The sequence below is a fragment of the Mandrillus leucophaeus genome, unplaced genomic scaffold (genome assembly GCF_000951045.1).
Source record: "Mandrillus leucophaeus isolate KB7577 unplaced genomic scaffold, Mleu.le_1.0 Scaffold244, whole genome shotgun sequence".
NCBI classification, from domain to species: domain Eukaryota; kingdom Metazoa; phylum Chordata; class Mammalia; order Primates; family Cercopithecidae; genus Mandrillus; species Mandrillus leucophaeus.
The window spans coordinates 405,096-422,733 of record NW_012102521.1 but is presented as its reverse complement, the minus strand read 5'-3'; the positions used below and the strand labels follow the sequence as shown (position 1 = coordinate 422,733).

The following is a 17,638-nucleotide window of genomic DNA, read 5'->3' as shown; positions in this document are numbered from 1 at the left end:
TGGGTTGCACTTGCGGTCCCTGGGATGGTGACCACAGAAGGACCACAGCGCCTGCTACTGAAGCTGCAGGCCACTTCCCAGACGCCTGCCACGCCCAGCCAGGTAGGAGGATCCTGAGTCCAGGGATGAGGGGCCTCTGCTCTTCCGCCTCCTGCGGATCCCAGTCCTTGGAATAGGGAAACCCCCTGCCGCCCTCCAGTAGGAGGGGGGCAGACAGCCTGGCAGGACCCTGGGGAACCGCCACTCTGGGAGCAGGGCAGGCTGTGGAGTAGTTCTGTGGGCCCCCCAGGCCATGTAGCTCAGTTCCTGTCCCACCGGCCTGCCCAGCCTACCCAGCTCTGGCCTCCTCTCAGCCGCCTGATGGCCCCTGCCCTGGCTGCCTCATCCCACAACGTGGTCTCCCGTGCTAGGGCTGGGTTGGGCAGGGCTGTCAGGGCAGGCCTGGACTTACTGGGTGAGTCAGGTGGGCACCTCACCCCACGGCAGGGGCAGGTTGGCCAGATGCCAGGCCAGCCTCGGAGGCTACAAGAGACGCCAGCTGGGAGGACCTTGCCAGTGCCCAGCAGAGCCCAGCAAGGTCCTTTCCTGCGCCCACTCCCCTAACCCCAAACCCGCCTCAGCCCTGGCCATCCACCGTCAGCAGCTGCCTGGCTCCCCCTGGGCCGCCACTTCTCCCGGCCTGAGCTGACCCTGACCCTCCCCCGTAAGCCCCTCCCATCCTGCCCCTGTACGCTCCAAATCTGCCCCCCTACTCCTCAAGGAACACCTGTTGGAGGCTCAAGCAGCCCTTGCCCTCTCAGGGCCTCAATTTCCCCAAAGGTTCCAGAAGCAGGAGGTGGAGGCTCCCTGCAGGCTGCGTCGGTGCCACTGCCTTAGCTTCGGCTTTAGTCAAAGAGCTGGGTCCTGGGCGGCTGCCGCTTTCCCATCCATAAAATGGGTGACTCCTACTTGGGCCGCTCCCCAGCCAGCTTTCCAGCCCCTAATGACAGGGCTGAGGGCTTTGAAGTCCCAGATGAAAGGCCGCCCCAGCTCCTGGGGTGGCCCCAGGACAGTGGATTCCACGTCCAGTGAAACAGGCACCGCCCTCTGAGAGCCAGGCCTGAACTGTGGGAAATGGGCCCAGCCTGACCTGCCCAAAGGCCACCATCCTCGAGGCCCCAGCCAGGCCAGCCCAGCAGGCAGGGAGGACCAGGGTCCAGGCAGGGAGGCTCCCCAGCAAGAGGCAGGCTCTGGACCCCTCCAATGACAGAGAGACTGGGACGGGGCAGTGGTGCTCTATGAAAGAAAGGAACCCCCGCAGACACACCTCAGCACCCATCCATCCCCTGCAGGTGTGCAGGTGCAGGGCAAGGAGGGAGCAAAAGCCTAGCACCCCGCAGTGGTCTGGGCTCCAGGGCAGCTCCCCAGCCTCCCTCCTGGGTCCAGCATCACCCTGGTCCCTGAGGATGAGGTACCCTGACCCACCCAGTCCCACTCAGACCCCAGCACTGTCCTGGATCCCATGGACGAAGTGCCTGGCCAGCGCCTCTGTGCAGGTCAGTGGTCACAGCCAGCTGTTCCGGGTTTGCAGGACATGGGGTGGGTAAGCTTCGCAGGCTCTCCTGAGAGCAGGGTCCTGAGAGGATCACCCCTCCCCACTCCATGCTCCATGACACCCTGCCCCGACCCGACCCCTTTGCCGAGGTCTCCAAACCCAGCACAGAGCCGGCAAGCGTGGCCCTTGGCTTGTTGGGAACAACCCAGCCCTCCACATTAGTCTGAGTTTCTGCTGGGATGCAGCACTGGCCTCAAACAAAAGCAGAGCTGGGGCTGGAGAATCAGGGGCCCCAGTGGCCTCCTGGGCCGGCCTGCAACCCCAATCCCAGAAAGGGCCACTTGTGATGGACACTAGGGGCCTGGGTGTGGATGACCCTGTGGCCTGACCTGGGGGGCCCTGTGGTCACACGAAGGACTGGGTCTGTGTGGGACCACAGTGCAAGGCCAGCAGGAGACTCTCTGCAGATGGCCAGAGCTGTCCTGGACCTGCTTCCTCCACAGCCGGAGCCTCTTTAAGGGGATGCCGTCATTCACGTATTCATTCATTCCTTCTTCAGCCAGTGTCTCCCCAACCCTGTGCCCAGGATCGGGGAAGGTGATGACTCCGACCCCGTCAGGCACCAAGAGCCCCATCAAGACAGGGAGAGAGGCAGAGACCACACAAGGTGTGACGTGCCATGGTGGAGAGGCCTAGGGCAGCCACCAAGGAGGGACCCCACGATTTCCCGCCTGCAGCCAGGGAAGGGCACCTAGCCAGGGACAGGGGGAGTCCCTAAGGGAGGGAGGGGCTGCACAGCCAGCTACTGGGCAGGGGACCACAGCACAGGGGATGGTGAGGCCTCATGGCCAGGACCTCACACATTGAACGTGGAGTGGGGCAGCTGGAGGCCAGTGCAAAGCTGCAGAAAGGGGCAGGTGCCCAGACGCAACCTTCGCAGGCCAGGCAGGTGGGGGATACTGGCATGGGGACAGTGTAACAGGCTTAAGGAAGCTAACTGGTTCAGTTGGGGGCCTACCAAATGTGAAAGAGGCCAAAGAGGCCAGGAGGCAACCAGAGCAACAGCTAAGGTGGCCCCAGAGGACATATGTACAGGTCAGGTGAGGCCATGAGCTCAGAGCACTCAAAGGGCTGGGGATCCCCAGAGGGTCTGGGGCCTCTCACCGTGGGAAAACCCAGCAAACCAGGGCCAAGACAGACCCAGGCCTGAGTCCTCCAGGGAACAGCCTCCATCCAGGCTGCTCCGGGAAGGGCCTCCTGTGGTTCAGGGGTCCTGAGCCCATGAGCAAAGGCAGGCAGGGGGCAGAGGACGGCAATAACACTCTGGGAGGGAAATGCTGCCATCACTCCTGCCTCAACTTCCCCATAGAGCATAACCCAGAGAGAAGGGAGCCAGGGCCGCTTACACATGGCTGTTTCCCACCAGCCCAGCCCCCAAGCCTGGCTCCCTCCCCCAGCCTCGGGACCCTAAGATCTGGGCAGAGTCAACAAGAAAGCAAATCAGAGAGGAAGCACAGGCTTGAATCCCAGCTGTGTCGTGTTCCACCTTCTCTGAAGGGCCCTCATGGCATCGTGGGCCCCACAGGGTCTGCGACGCAGGACCTGGCACAGCACCCAAAGCCCTGGTCCCCATGGATGCATCCTTCCCACACTTACTGCCCCTCACCCGGGAACCCTCAGAGGGCAGCACACCAGGGCATGAGGGGTCTGCTGACACCCAACGAACTCAGCAGCCGTGGGAACCACTGATGTATCTTTAATTCACAAATAAAAGCTGTAGCAAGATGTCATCTACACATTTGTACAAAGGTTCAGACGTCCTATACTATGCACGATCCTCAGAAAGTATGAGCCTGTCGTGCGGGGACGTCGCAAACGCTGGCAGGATCACCCCTCGTCTGCACTCGGCAAGAAGTGCCTCCCAAGGCCTCCCACCCTGCTCAGGGTGCCCCCCACAGGGAGCAGGCCTCCCACAGCTGGAGACAGCCTGGCCCCCAGGACACCTTCCCTAGAAAACCATAAAAACATAGATCATTTGTCTTCAAATTCCCACGGCAAATTCCGCATTTATGAGCAAAATGATATAAAAATATGAACCTAACAGAACCTTTACAAAACCCTATCCCCCGTCTCTGTTGTTGGTCGTGGTGGTCTGTTTTGTTTTTTGCTTGTGGTTTTGGTAAAAATTCCTGCCGTGGAACAGGCAACCTATGCCTGGGGCTCAGCCCTTGTTAGCGGCCCTCGGGACAGAGCAGGTTCTCGGGAAGGGAGGGGACTCGAGGTCAGCCATCCCTGCCCAAGAGACCCCGGGATGGATCTGCGTTGAGAACCCCACAACCCGGGCTCTGCCGAGAGGAAACCATGTAAAAGAAAAGTCATCCTGAATCCTGAAAGACCCCTGGGGCACGCAGGTTAAGTCCCGCTCCACAAAAACTGCTTGGTTGCAAAGAAGGCAAGACGGACGCAAACACAACCGCGCCAGCCCCGGGCCGGACAGGCGCAGCGGGGCCGGGCTGAACACAACTTCTGCTGGTGTCTCAAGTCTGTAGCACCAAATGTAAAAGGGAGAAAAGTCCAAATCAAGGTCAAAGGCACTTGCGTTGCTGTTGGGTGGTGACGGTCTTCTGGTCACTCTGGCACCCTCGCTCTGTCCACCGCGTGGCCGGCCCGCCCTCCGTCTCCTCTCCGAGACTCCCGTCCTGCACATAAACCCCTCCGCATCCTCCTCCTACAGCCCCCACCACATCCTCGCTCCATCCCACGTCCCGTCCTCCAGCCCCCTGCACGCCCCATCCTGTCTGGTGCCCAGCCTCAGACGTCCACCTCCTGCGTCCCCGGGACGGCAGCACTGGCTGCAACGCTGATGTCGAAGCAGGTGACCATCATGACGTGCGCCTTGCACAGGTTCACGCACTGCTCCAGGGCTGCCGTGGCTTGCTCCAGGGCCGCCAGGTACTCGGCCGACTCAGGCTCCAGCTCCGGGTCCACCTCAACTGGGAAGGGGAGGAGAGGGGAGGGGCACCTGTGTCAGGCCCGAGGCTGGGGGCAGCCACCTGGCCCCCCAGAGTCCCCAGGAAAGGCATCTTGGCCCGGCCAACCCTGCCTTCCAGCCTTCCCACCACGAGGTACGGGAGAGCAGGTACAGGAGAGCAACGGGGCTCGGGGAGGGGAGGGGAGGGCAGGCGTCAGGGCACATGGTGGGCCAGGCTGGGTCCGTGGGCGGGCGGGACTCACACTGCTCCAGCCAGCGGCCAGGCTCCAGCATCAGCCGGCCCTGGGTCTCGGCCAGCTCCTCACACAAGTGCTCGTGCTTGGCCTGCACCTCCCGTAGCCGCTGCTGCCTGCGCTCCACCAACCGCAGCCTTGTACTGACACACGCCAGACCCTGGGAGGCAGGCCGGGTGGGGGGGCTCAGGCATGGGACCCTCTCCCCAGAGACCCCCAGCAGCCCTGCCGTGGCCCCCACCTCCCTTCACCTGCCAGACCTGGGCAGGCACACAGTGGGGCCCCAAGGGCGGGCAGGGGGCGGACCTGGGGCAGCCCACCCATGCCTGTCTGGGTCCTGGCACCGCTCTAGGACCACCCTCCCCACGACTGGGGAGAATTCCAGCAGACAGCAGCAGCGGCCTCAGGACCCCCCAGCCACCCACCCACTGCCCAAGGAAAGTGTCGGAGCTGCCACAGGCTTGGGCTGGGCAGAGCCACTCTTACCTTCGTGTCCTGGGAGGGCTGTGGACAGAAAGTGAGGTCAGGAGCTGCGCGGCCGCAGCCCCAGAGGCCTGAGGAGCCCATCAGATGGCTCACTCTGCCATCTGTGACCAGGCCTCCCCACCAGGGCTCACAGACCCCAGCCCTACCTGGGTGGGGGCCTCCCTCGGGGTGGGGCGGGGCCGCTGAAGGCGCTCCACGTCGTCAATCTCGTACACCTTGATCTCAAACGGCTCCTTCAGGGAGCCGGCCAGGGGCGGGGGCAGGTCCACCCACTGCCCGGGGAGGCTGGGCTTGCGGCCCAGGGCAGAAGAGTCGGGCAGTGGGGCGGGAATGAGGCGCCGCCGCTGCAGACCTGGAACAGAGAGCCGGGCACAGGGTGAGCAGAGGCGGGGCCCAGTCCAGGCACAGCCCCTGAGGGGACGCTGAGGAGCCAGCCCAAGTCCTGACCGGGAGACCTTAGGGGTCCATTCCAGGAATCCTCAGCCTGGTGCTCTGCCCAGGGCAGGGAGAGAGCCGACCCCAAGCCAGGCCCACAGCTCTCGAGAGTGCCCCCACTTTCCCTGCCATGATCTGAGCAGTTCTGTCCCTTGGGGCAGCCCTGGTGGGGCCCTCCCAGGCAGCTGGACACTTGCCAGCAAGGCACCAGGCCCGGGACCCAAACCAAGTCCAGTGCCCCAGCCTGGCGACCCGTGCAGGGCTGCCCTTGTGCTCGCCCTGACACAGACTAGGATTGACCCCTGGGGCAGGGTGGGGCCACAGAAGGGCAAGCACAGGGTATTTATAAACTGCAGAGGGCTGTGCACGTGCACACACAGGAAGCCCCAGGCGAGTCTGTAAACTGTCCAGGGCTGTGTGCGTCTGGGACCAAAGGCTGTGCCCGTCTGTCCAGCATCTCCTGGCCCTGGAAACTGTAGAGGGCCGTGCACATCTACACACAGAAAGCTCTGTAAACTGTGGAGGGCTGTGCACAGCTACACACAGAAAGCCCGCCAACTGTAGAGGGCTGTGCACGTCCGCACCTACCTGTGGCCCTCTTCTTGGGGGACTTGAGGCTGCGGCTGCGGGCACCTGGGGAGGCAGCCCCGCTTTCGCTCATGGAGTCGGGGGCGGAGGAGGCGCTGCCAGTGGCCTCGCTGTCACGCCGCAGACTCTCATAGCCGCTGCTGCCACCACTGTGGTGGAAAAGGGCGGTGCGGCCCATGGCGGGCGGCAGCTCTCCACTCAGCACGCTGCTGTTGTCACTGCCATGGCCGCTGCTGTAGCGCTGGGGCCGCCGCGGGGCGGTCACCTTGCTGTAGGGTGAGGGCAAGGCTGGGCCTGGGGGTGGCCGCTCCTCCCCAACATTCACACCGCTGTCGTGGCCGCTGTCCGAGTCCGCTGAGCCCCAAGAGGAGCCACCTCGGCCCGGGGCTCCACTGGCCGACAGCTCATGGACGCGGCTGTGAGCAGCCCGGAGCGCCTGCTTGGTGCCCATGATGGTACCCCGGCCGGCCTTGGCCCCGACACTGGGCCCGGCCCGTGGGGCTGCTCTGGGACCGGCCACAGGGCCACCAGGGCTCCGGCCCGGCACAGAACCCGCCGACAGCTTCACCGAAGGCCCCAGAGCCCGCGACCCGCCAGCCACTAGGCTACGGCCCTTGCCTCCACCTGCAGGGGGCTTGGGGGCCCCCACAGCCTTGGCTGCGCCGCTCCTACAGGCAGGAGCTGGACTGTGTGTGGGGCTGGACGGTGGCACACCCAGCTTGGGTACGGCTCGGGGAGGCCGCCCAGGGGCTTCCCGGCCCTTGCTGCTGCTGTGCGCCAGGCCTTCGTACCGCTCCAGAGACGCGTGGCTGGCAAGACGATGTGCCACTTCTACCTTGCTGGCCCGGGCCTTCAGGCTGGACGTGGCCCTGGGGACAGAGTGGTCAGCCCGGCTGCCGGGCCTGGGCTCCTCCTCCCCTCGAAGGACGGCAGCAGCCCCGGCACGCGGCAGGTTCACAGCATGGGGAGGCGCCAAGGCCGGGCTGCTCCTGTGCTCCAGGCTGGACTTTCTCATGGGTGGGGCCGGGGGGGCCGCCCCACTGGGCCTCGGGAGGAAGCCCCCCTTGGGAGCCAGACTCTTCTTGCTGGTGGGGGAGGCCTTCAGGCTGCCCGAGCAGGCCACCACCTCTGCCGGAGCATCCCCCCAGGACGCAGCTGGCACTGTCACACCCAGCGTGGTGGCACCCCTCCGCAGCGGTGGGATCCGAGCCACAGCCTCTGGCCTGCGGGCCGCCCTGGCTGCCACCTCACACCCGTCCACCACTCTCTGGGCACAGGCTAGCATCGCCTGGGCCTCAGGCAGCCGGGGGGAGCCAAGTGTGGGGCTGGGGGCCCTGCCGGCAAAAGCTGCCTGGACATCACACTCCCCTGTCCGGAGCAGCCACGGGTCCTCAAAGAGGCCTCCACGGCCAGGTGGGCTCTGGCCCGGGCGAGTGCAGCCCACACGGGTGGTGGCAGAGGCAGTCCTCGGTTTCCGGGGGAGGCTGGAGTGGATGGTCTGTGCTGCAGATGCCCCCCGCGAGGGCCCGGCCTGGGGCTCCCTGCCGGGTCGGGATGGGGCCACTGCAGCCACTTCCCCAGGGCACGGACCCCAGGTTGGCCCGGGACTGTCAGGTCTGTCTGGCTCCAGGAACCCAGAGCTGCCATCCCCCAAGGAACCATCCAGGGCAGGGGGGCCCCCAGGGTCAAGTCCTGCCAGCGAGTCGGGGCTGAAAGGGGGCTGCGGCGTGGGGCCACGGCTGTCGGCAGTACAGATGCTGACCTCGCTGAGCCAGGAGCTGATGGAGGAGCCGTGACTGCTGCCGGCCCAGGCCGCCCCCTCCAGGGGTCCCCCCTCAGGGGCCTGAGCGGTGTAGGCGTCGAACTCATCGTTGATGCTGCTAATGATGCTGACCGGCCGGGATCCCGAGGCCAAGGCCCGCAGGGAGCAGTCGCTGTCGAAGCTAGCCAGGCTGGTGGGCCGCCCAGCTCCAGCAAGCCCCCCCAGGGACAGCTCCTCCACCACCGTGAACACCAGCTCGTCCTCGCCGTTGAGCTCCACAGGCCGCTGCAGGGTCACCGTGGTGGTGAGCAGGCCCCGCTCCGGACAGCGACTGCCAGCAGCCAGGCGGGGACAGGTGGCCCCAGGAATCATCGGGGACCCAGCCACCTGCCCACTCATGCCCACGGGAGGGGTCCGTGCCACTCCATCAGTGCCCTCTCCCCCAGGCTCCTCTGGGGCTCTGCAGGCTTCCAGCAACTGAGGGGGTGGGGGAGCCGGGCTGGGCAATGGCCTCCTGCCTCCAACCACTGCGGCCTTTTCCGGGACCACCAGCTGGGGCCAAGTGCTGCCATCCTCTCTCTGGTCACCCCAGACAGTGGCCTTGCAGGGCTCAGGGGCACTCTGGGGGGTGTCTGGGCCAGAGCTGCCTCGAGGGGTGCTGGCAGCCATCGGGGTGCCCATGGCCTTCCTGGGGGACGCAGCCTCCGGTGGCAAGGGCTTCCGGCCCCCACGGGCAGGGCTGGCCTGAGCTCCATCGGTGCCACCTGGACCTCCTGAGGGACCCTCACTGCCGTCCATGCATTCCAGCCGCTCCTGCAGCTCCGCGAAGGTGCTGCAGCGGAAGTGGTCTGCGTCTCGGGGGCCCTTGGAGGGCCGGTGGCGGCTCAGGGCAGGGATGATGGGCACGAAGTCAGGCGGACCTTCATTGTCGGTGAGCTCCCGGTCTGACAGCGCTGCTCCACCAGGCCCCACGTAGATGACCGTGTCACAGGACTGCTCGCTGCTGGAGGAGTAATCGGGGTCACCGGGCAGGCAGGGGGGCATGCGGTCGGGGTCCAGCGCCACAGTGCGTGGGTGGAAGGGCCGCAGGTGCGGGGGCCGACGGGCCCGGCCTTCCTCGCAGGAGCTCTCCCCGCCAGAGGAGCTGGAGGCATACTGGGGAAAGAAAAGTGGAGCTGGTGAGCCCAGGCTCCCCTACACCCACTCATCCCATCCCAACCCCGCTTCCCCGACCCTCCCCAGAGCACAGGGCCAATGCTGTGGTCACTGAGATGAAAACCACAGCAGCCACCACCGACCATGTCCCGCCAAACACTGGGAGCGGTACTGAGTCTCAGGGGAAGAACCTAAGTGACCATTCTTAGCAACTTTACAAAGAAAACGGTGTTACCCCACACCGGGAGGGAACGGGAAGCTCAAAAGACAAGCATGCATGCCCAGGCCAGTGGCCGGGACTCACACCAAGGGCCATGTAACCCCAGAGTGCCCCTAACTCCACCCTCTAGCCCCAGAGATGGGTCCCTAAGAAGTCCCTGTGGAGTTGGTGTGGCTCTCCTGAGCACCCCAGGGCCTGTGCAGGGGCAGCAGGCTGGAGTGAGGCCACCACAAGCCGCATACAGCAAGCCCCAAGGCATCCAGAGATCTCAGGCTGGGTTCCTCACCCCCCAGGGAGGGCCACAAGGGCACAGTCTCATAACACCAGAACACACAGGACATGTGCTCAGGCTCCAGGCCACCTGCTGCCCTCCCTCGCCCCAGGCCTGCAGTGGACACAGGAGCCGGGAGGGCCCCGGGATGAGGTGGGCAGGAGATGGGGAGCACCTTGGCCTTCTTCCTGCGCAGGCGGTGGATGCGGGCAGCGAGCTGCACGGTGCTGAGTGTCTCTGCGTGCTGCGCTGGCGCGTCCGACACGTGGGCGATCATGGTGGTGCGGCAGCCGGCAGTGGCCAGGGACTCACGCAGCAGCATGGTGAGCCTGTGGTCCCTGGGGGTTGAGGCGGTTCAGACACTAAGGGCTTGGGAAGGGAACTTAGGGAAAGGCTGGCCAAGGGCAGCCCTGGGATGAGTCTCGTTCCCACCCAGCTCCAGCACCAGCACAGCGTGGTGCCCCAGGCAGCCCATGGGCGCAAGGCCTGTCAAGTGGTGGAGGAGCAAAGCCCTGAGGAGCTGGGGACCACAGCAGCACCGGGCACACCAGACACGGATTTACCAGGTCACCAAGGGGCCACCCTGGTCAGCACCTGCCCAGGCCCCACACTCACCGGTACGGCACATGCTTGGCTCCATTGACCAGGGCCAAGATGACGCTGCCCAGGGCCGACAGGGACAGACACAGGGGACCCCCAGCAGCCTCCCCGGTCCTGCCAGATGCTGCCTCACAGCTGCCCAGGTCGATGAGGTGCAGGCGGCTGCGGCCTCCGGACACTGGAACCACAAGACAAGCAAATGATGGTGTAGCCAGGGGCCCCCAGACCCTGCTCCACAGCCCCACTCCAGGCCCAAGCAGGGGACAACCCTAGGGACATCCCCAGGGGCCACTGGATGACGGGCCCCTGTGCCTGGGTCTCCGCTGACACACGTCCCACAGGGGTCTGGGAGTGCGGGCGTGGCACCTACTTCCTCCCCGGCCGCACTTCTCCATTCGGTACTGGTAGACGTGCAGCGTGAACAACATGTGGGAGCTGCGTCGGGCGTCCTCACTGCAGCCCGCTCGGCTGGTGCTGCGGGCCGCCAGGGCCGCATCCAGGTAGAAGGCCGCCTTCTCGGCCGTGGGTGCCCGCAGCTCGCTCTGGTTCTGGAGCTGCAGGAAAGGCAGAGGCTGCAGTGTCTTCAGCAGCTCAGGGCCGAGCACAGCCCCCCTCCTCCAGGGTGGGACAGTAGGCAGGCGCACCTGTGCCCCACACACGGGGTCCTCCCGCAGGTACACTCCCGGAGACTGGGCGTCCTGGAGGCTGCCAGGGGCCACCTCGGCCAGCAGGTCCCGCAGGCTCTGGTCACGCCCACACACCTCCACAGCTGAGACCCGGACGGAGAAGCGGGTGCCCGTCCTCTCCCTACGCTCCTCGATGAGCCTGAAGAGCCAGGAGATGGCGCAGGGCACGATGCCCAGGCTCTGCGGCGAGCTGTCCTTCCCGATCATGGTGTACGACTTGCCTGGGGGCCACACAGGCGTCAGGCCCCACCACACACCATGCAAGGAGCCTTTATGGCTCCTGGGGTCCCTGGGGTCAACCGGGGGCACTGAGATCTTAGGGGCCTCTTTGGATCCATCCTAAGCCCTCTGCCTTTTAGTTCTGCAGGGATTCAGCTTCCGCTCCACAAGCCCCTCACCCCATATGCCCACCACTGCCCATGTGTAGAACCAGCCTCCTTTCCCACCAGAAGCTGCCAACCACCACCATAATGAGGACGGGAGGGGGTGGCCAGCAGGACCCATCCAGGGTGGGGCAAGGGCGCTTACCCAGGCTCATGTGGCCAAAGGAAAAAATGCAGCCATCAGCCCCGCTGACCACCGACTGGAGCACGTCGGCCACGGTCCCCGAGCAGACTTCGGCCTGGGGGGGCACAGAGAATCAGGCAGGTGCCAGGGCCCAGGGGCTGTGGCCCCTTCCTTCTGCCACATCTGTGGGCCTGAGGCCAGTCTGTCCTGGCACATGCAGGCAGTCAGCCCACAAGGAGATTGGGCTGCACACCTGGGACCAAGGACAGGTCCCATGTGCACACGGAAAGCACAGAACACACAAGAACAGGACCCAGGACACACGCAGGAGGGACTGGCCAGACACGTGCAGACACACACCCGCAAAGCACAGAAGTCCGGCTGCCGAGGGCAGACCACCACGCGTAGAGAGATGCACACGCGGCCACACGGTCCACCGCTCGGCATGAGCAGGGAGCACCGGGCGCCCCCAGAGCCCAGAGCTCAACAGCTGCTCAGAAAACTTCCCCGGAGGGCAGGCTCTGGAAAACCAGGCCTTTCCCTGTGGACTTGGCCCAGAGCCTCAGCAGGGGCAGGTGGAGACACCCAAGGACGCTGGCCAGGTGGATGAGGGAGGTAAGCCGGCAGGCACCGCAGGCAGCGGCCCCCCTTGCTCACTCTTCCTCTGCACCCGGCACGGAAAAGCAGGCGCAGATCTAACCCATGTGCTGAGCCAGCAGCCCAGCTCCGGACCCCCAGGAGGACGCCCAGTCCGCCTGCCCGTACCTGCTCGGAGTCCTGGGGGAAGACGGCATCGAAGGCAAACATCTTGGGAACTGCAGCAGTGGCGGCTCGCCGGGGGCCTGCGCTGCCTGGGGGACCGGCAGTGGGATCATAGAGGATCACCTGCTTCTTCCGAGGGTCCACCTTCAGGAAGGACATGGCCTCGGCCGAGCGCTGGGCCCCCTGTGCGGGCCAGATCCGAAGCATAACCTTCACCTGGGGCAGAGGTGGGCGGCACCTGAGAAGCTGCCTCCGCCCAGCTGGCCACTAATTACAGGGCAGGAGGGGCCCAGCTCAGGAGGGGACAGCGGGCCAGGCCTCACACTGGCACCCCCACCGCAGGAATGTGGACACCGCGCCCCTGCTCCAGGCGAGAGCAGATCCCATGTGAGGTCAGCAGAGCAGAGAGAAGGTGAGAGAGGGCCAGGGAGAGGCAAGGCCTGTGCACAGCCTGTCAGCACCGAACGTGCGGCACAGAGAATGAGGGGGCGGCAGGCTCCAGGCGCCTCCATGAAAAGACAGACGGATGCTCAGGTACTGCACAGCAGCTCAGGCCAGGAAAGGGCAGGAGGGAGGAGCACAGCCCCCCGGCCCAGCCCCTGCAGGCTGCTCCCCAGGCTGAGGTGGAGCACTTGGAAGATAAGGGAATGAACTGCCCCACAGAGGGGTGAGAGCCGCAGAGGGCTGGTGCTGCCAGGGGAGCCATCCAGGGGCATGGCTGCCTCCGACCTGGGCCAGCTGAGGGAACCGAACCCTGGCACCCTGTGGCCTGCCGGACTAGGGTCAGCAGAAAGCAGGGGGAAGCCCATTCGCATGCAAACGGGGAGGCACAAGACAAGAAGGATCCCATCCAAGGGAAGATGTAAATTCTGACGCCTCAGTCTCACCGGCCCCACTGCAGGCTTGGGGAGACTGAGGCCCGGGGGGCAGACTGAGGGTGGGGCTGGGCTTCCAGCCTGACCTCCCGAGCTGGCAGGGAACCAGGCAGCCCTGGTGCTGGGCAGAAGCAATGGTGTCTCCAAAGCACACACACACAGATCCCAAACTGGGCCCCACACGGGCACTGGAAGATCCTGACACCAACCCCAGCACCCTGAGAGGGGACAGATGCCAGGGAGGGGCAGGACCCAGGATACCAGAGCCCAGAGCAATCACTGCAAACACTCCGAAACCCACGCACAGGAGGGACGCCCCACACAGGTGGATCTGCTGTCTCGATGCCAGGAGGCAGCGGCTCCGACCCAGCAGAGGCTGCGCACACGAGGGCCACCCTGAACCAGGGCTCCAACGCAGGGCCGGAGACAGGCCCCATTTCCTGCTGGAGGACACCACAGTCCACTCAGCACTGATCTCTCTGATTTCTCCACTACAGCGTAAATCAAATTACCCGAGACGCATTTCAGAGCCAATATTTTTCACGGATTTAATTGTAAGTGACACATACATAACGCCGGCAAAATTGGTTTACCGTGGGTAGTTCGCACCAGGCGCCATCTACTCCCCCTGGGCACGGGGCACATTGATATGCAAGCCACTGGAGTCGGGAGTGCCCGCTCTCCGGGGAGCAGCGTGAAGAAACACTTTTCTATTGTACTACTCAGAACCTGGGCTCCATTAGGCGAGAATCGATTCTTTTATTCCCCTGACAACGTGAACAAAACTATTTCATTTCCAGACGCCGCCGCAAAGCAGACGAAAACGTGCACTTCCCGGTAATTTTTGGCAATTTTTTTTCCAGCGTGAACTCCTCACCACTTCAGGAGCCAAATGGGTTCTGCAGATTTGAGAGAATTCCTAGCAGGAAGGAGTGGCGTGGAGAGGCCCACGGTTCGGCTCTCAACACCTGCCGGCCGTCCTTTCCACCAGCGGCATTAATCCCAGAACCGGCTCACAACCAGGAGGGAGGGGAGGGTGCGGGCCTCCCCAGGGAGGGGATGGAGCAGCCCACAGTGCGGGCACCGGCCATCTAGCCTGCCCCACACTGCCCTGGTCCCAGCCCAGGCCATTGTCTGCTGAGAGCGAACCCTTTCGGGGAAATGACAGGGTCTTTGCAGGAGAAGGCACAGCAAGTCTCTCCCCTAAATGTTCAGATATTACAAAGCCCTACTGAATAGCTGCCTGGTAGGGAAAAAACACATTTTGCATTAAAAAAGGGCTTCCAGCTCTGGAGGGGTAGCCCAGGCAGCGAGGGGGAGGGGCGCTGCTCAGCACCCACCCAGACAGGGATGTCTTTTTAATACCACAATGTGATGAATTATCTTAAGTAGCACATTAATGTCAGAAATTCAACGTAATCTAACTTCTTTTCTGTGACAATATTAAACGCCTTTCAGGCGGCATTTCTGACTATGTGACATTAGTGCTAATAACACCCGGGAAGCTGGGGGGTGTGGAGGGTGGAGGGGCTGGAAGGCTGGTGACCCAGGGCTCCTTGTTGCTGGGGAAGCACTGAGCGCTCCGGGGCAGGGCGGGGGTGTGACTGCCATGGAGAGAAGGGAGAAGCCCGGCCAAGGCTGCCCCCAGGAGGAAGTGGGGCAGAAGCTGTCCCCTAAGAAACGCGGGGCCCTGGGAAAAGTGCTGAGGACTCCTGAAGAAGCTGCTGACTCCTCTGCCCCCTGCCCCAACCGGATGGCACAAACAGGCTGAGTGCCAGGCCCAGGCCAGAGCCAGGGCCCCGATCCCAGGCCGGGCGGGGAACTTGGATGCTGCCTGCCCACCACCGCCCACACCTGACCTCGGCGTCCTCCCCAGCTCTGCAGCCCACACGGCTGAGGCAGCGGCCGCCTGGCCCACAGCACCCACCTGCCCCGTCTCAAGGGGACTGTTGAGGGTGGGGAGGACCCAGGGTCAGGACTGGGTCACGCCAGGACTGGCCTGGAGAGGTTGGGGGGCTCAAGTCACTGAAATTAGCATTCCAGGGGCTGCAAGTACAACGCTCACTACATCACTGGGCGGGCAGCGGGCAGAGCCCCCCGACAGCTGCACCACTGAGGGCAGGGCCGGACACACAGTCACTTAAAGCCCTTCCCCGCAGCCAGCACATTCAGAACCCTCCCACTAGCCTGCCACCTCCCGAGCTCTAACAAAGCCCCAAGGTGTGGAGGCCCCTGCAGGACTACAGAGCTGTGAACGTCAAGCAGGCTGTCACCAGGACCGCGGGGGCGGGGCGTGCTCCTGGCACCCTAGACCCAGGGCAGCTAGGGCAGTGGGAGGGGCCTGTGGCAGCCCCAGACCCAGGGACAGGGGCCTTCTGTCAGGGGGTCTCCAACATGGGCACAGAGTCCCCTCCAGACCCTGTCCCTGGGGAGCTGTACCCCTGGGAATCGTGGTCCAACTGAGTCCAGAAGGGCACGGAGCTGATGGCCCACATGGGGCACAGAGCCTCCAAGGCCTCCTCTGGGCCTGGAGGCACCAGGCAGTGCTTTCGGGGTGCTGGCGGAAGGGGGCTGGCTGCAGAGCAGGCAGAGGGGCGGGAAAAAGCCACAGGGGGCACACACAGAGCTGTGTGACTGGCTTCCCACCCTCCATGGGCCCATGAACGAGGCACTGCCAGCTCCCAGCAGAAGGCAGGGCCACCATCCGGCCAGGGGCAGGTATTTCTCCAAGACTTGGAGGGCACAACCAGCAAGCCACAGGCCCCAGGCTCAGAGCTCCAGGGGCAGCCAGGAGCCAGCCTGTCCTATTACTGATGGAGACCCTGTGCCCCCCACAGGCTGCAGCCTTCCCATCTGGAGCGCGGCGCCAGAATCAACCTAACACACATCCCCCTCTCCCACAGCAGGGGCCCGCCTGCACACGGTGACTCTGGAGAGCAGAGAGCCCCCCCCCTGCCCCCAGCGCCCTCAGGGCTGCGTCTCAGTGGAGCCTTCGTGAGGGGCTTCCCTGAATCAAACCCAATCCTTAGTCCCTGGGAGCCCCGTGACCTGGCTGTCCCACCCCACGATGAACCTAGCACGTGCCCCTGGGACCCCTAGGACGCGCCACTCCCCGCCCATCCCCTCAGTCCCAGCCCAGCACAGGCTCCTAGGCGCCTTGCTGCCACCTGGGCCTCAGTCTCCCCATGGCACCCCACTGACCACTCTTATCCAACCCAGAGAAGGAAGTGGCAGCCCCTCCAATCCCACGCCCCTCCTGCATCTTCTCAGACGCCCCTGGCCTCCCCACCCAGGGCCCCGAACTCGGGGCTGCGTCTACCTTCCCGATGCTGCCAGGGTTGTCCTTGGTCTTGGAGGCAGCCCTGAGCAGGCAGGGGGGCGCCGGGGGCGGCCACAGCTGCAGGACCCCACTGAAGTCAGTGGGGTAGGTGGAGGCGCCGCGGGTGGCTGGAGGTGGTGGCGGGTGGGGCTTCTTCCGCTTGGAGGCCAAGCTGAGCTTCTGCACAGCCCTGGGGAGGAGAGGCAGAAGCAGGATCAGTGGTGGGTGACAGCAGCTGTTCCTGTCACCCACCTGCGAGTCACCAGGCGGTCCCACCCGGGGACCTCATCAGCCACCATCCCAGGAAACACAGCCCAAAATGTGGCTGGGAGGCCTGCACTTCATTTCTGCAACTGGATGGTTCAGGCTGGGGCCTCCGTGGCGTCCCTGCCCCACGGGCTCTGCCCAGCATTCGGACCAAGCTTGTGACAGGGTCCAGACCCACACAGGCTGAGCGCCCCTCCGTGCACTCTGCACTGAATGCCATCCCCCACCACGGGCTGTGCCCTCATCCCCCACCACGGGCTGTGCCCTCATCCCCCACCTGCAGCTGCCGTGGGGGTTGGACAGTGAAAGCTGCTCCCACCCGATGCCCAGACTGTGGGCAGCCATGCACAGCTGTGACCCGGGCACGTCCACCTGGCCTGCCTGTGCCTCAGTTTCTACATCTCCAAAGTGGGATGAGGTGACAATGGAGGCCTCTGTGTGGCCCTAATGAACTGACACACTCAGGGCACCCAGCACAGTGCCCACATACAGGAGGGGCTCAATTAATGCTGCCATCAAGATGACCGCGCCCCAGGCCCCAGGTGAGGCTATCTCGCCCCTTGCCGTACGCCGAGGCCCTAGAGCCATCCTGGAGCCACTGCCCCGCTCCTGGGCCCCTGTGGCCCTTCGCCACTCAGGGCTGCTGGGAAGTGCCCCCGCTGCCACCCTGCCCCTCAGCCAGGGTGAGCGCCTCCCTACCCCACAGTCCACCCTGAGGCTCAGCCTTGCCCCAGCACCTCCAGGGCTGTGGGATTCCTGCACCCACAGTGCAGGACTCCCAGAAGGTGCAGTCGCCCGAAGCCTCCAGACCACAGGACCTCCCGGGGAGAGGCTGACACTTGGGTTTAACACACCCTCCAGGGGAGGCCAGTGCATGCTTGGGAGCCACTGGGGCGGACTCCCAGGAGACCTCGACATGCACACCCTACAGAGACACACACAGACA

General features: G+C 64.6%; 1 protein-coding gene across 1 annotated transcript in view; it reads right to left on the bottom strand.

The window, feature by feature from the left end:
- Positions 1 to 3,274: 3,274 nt before the first annotated feature.
- KIF26A (kinesin family member 26A) overlaps positions 3,275 to 17,638 on the bottom strand; it is a 41,144-nt gene continuing 26,780 nt past the window's right edge. The window contains exons 4-14 of the mRNA XM_011982885.1: positions 16,426 to 16,615; positions 12,235 to 12,447; positions 11,491 to 11,584; positions 10,921 to 11,183; positions 10,647 to 10,830; positions 10,292 to 10,454; positions 9,852 to 10,014; positions 6,269 to 9,185; positions 5,392 to 5,597; positions 4,769 to 4,919; positions 3,275 to 4,527 (exon numbers count right to left, since the gene is read on the bottom strand). Of these exons, the coding sequence (XP_011838275.1) occupies positions 4,346 to 4,527; positions 4,769 to 4,919; positions 5,392 to 5,597; positions 6,269 to 9,185; positions 9,852 to 10,014; positions 10,292 to 10,454; positions 10,647 to 10,830; positions 10,921 to 11,183; positions 11,491 to 11,584; positions 12,235 to 12,447; positions 16,426 to 16,615 (4,726 nt within the window). The 3' untranslated portion in view covers positions 3,275 to 4,345. The remainder of the gene's footprint in view (positions 4,528 to 4,768; positions 4,920 to 5,391; positions 5,598 to 6,268; positions 9,186 to 9,851; positions 10,015 to 10,291; positions 10,455 to 10,646; positions 10,831 to 10,920; positions 11,184 to 11,490; positions 11,585 to 12,234; positions 12,448 to 16,425; positions 16,616 to 17,638) is intronic.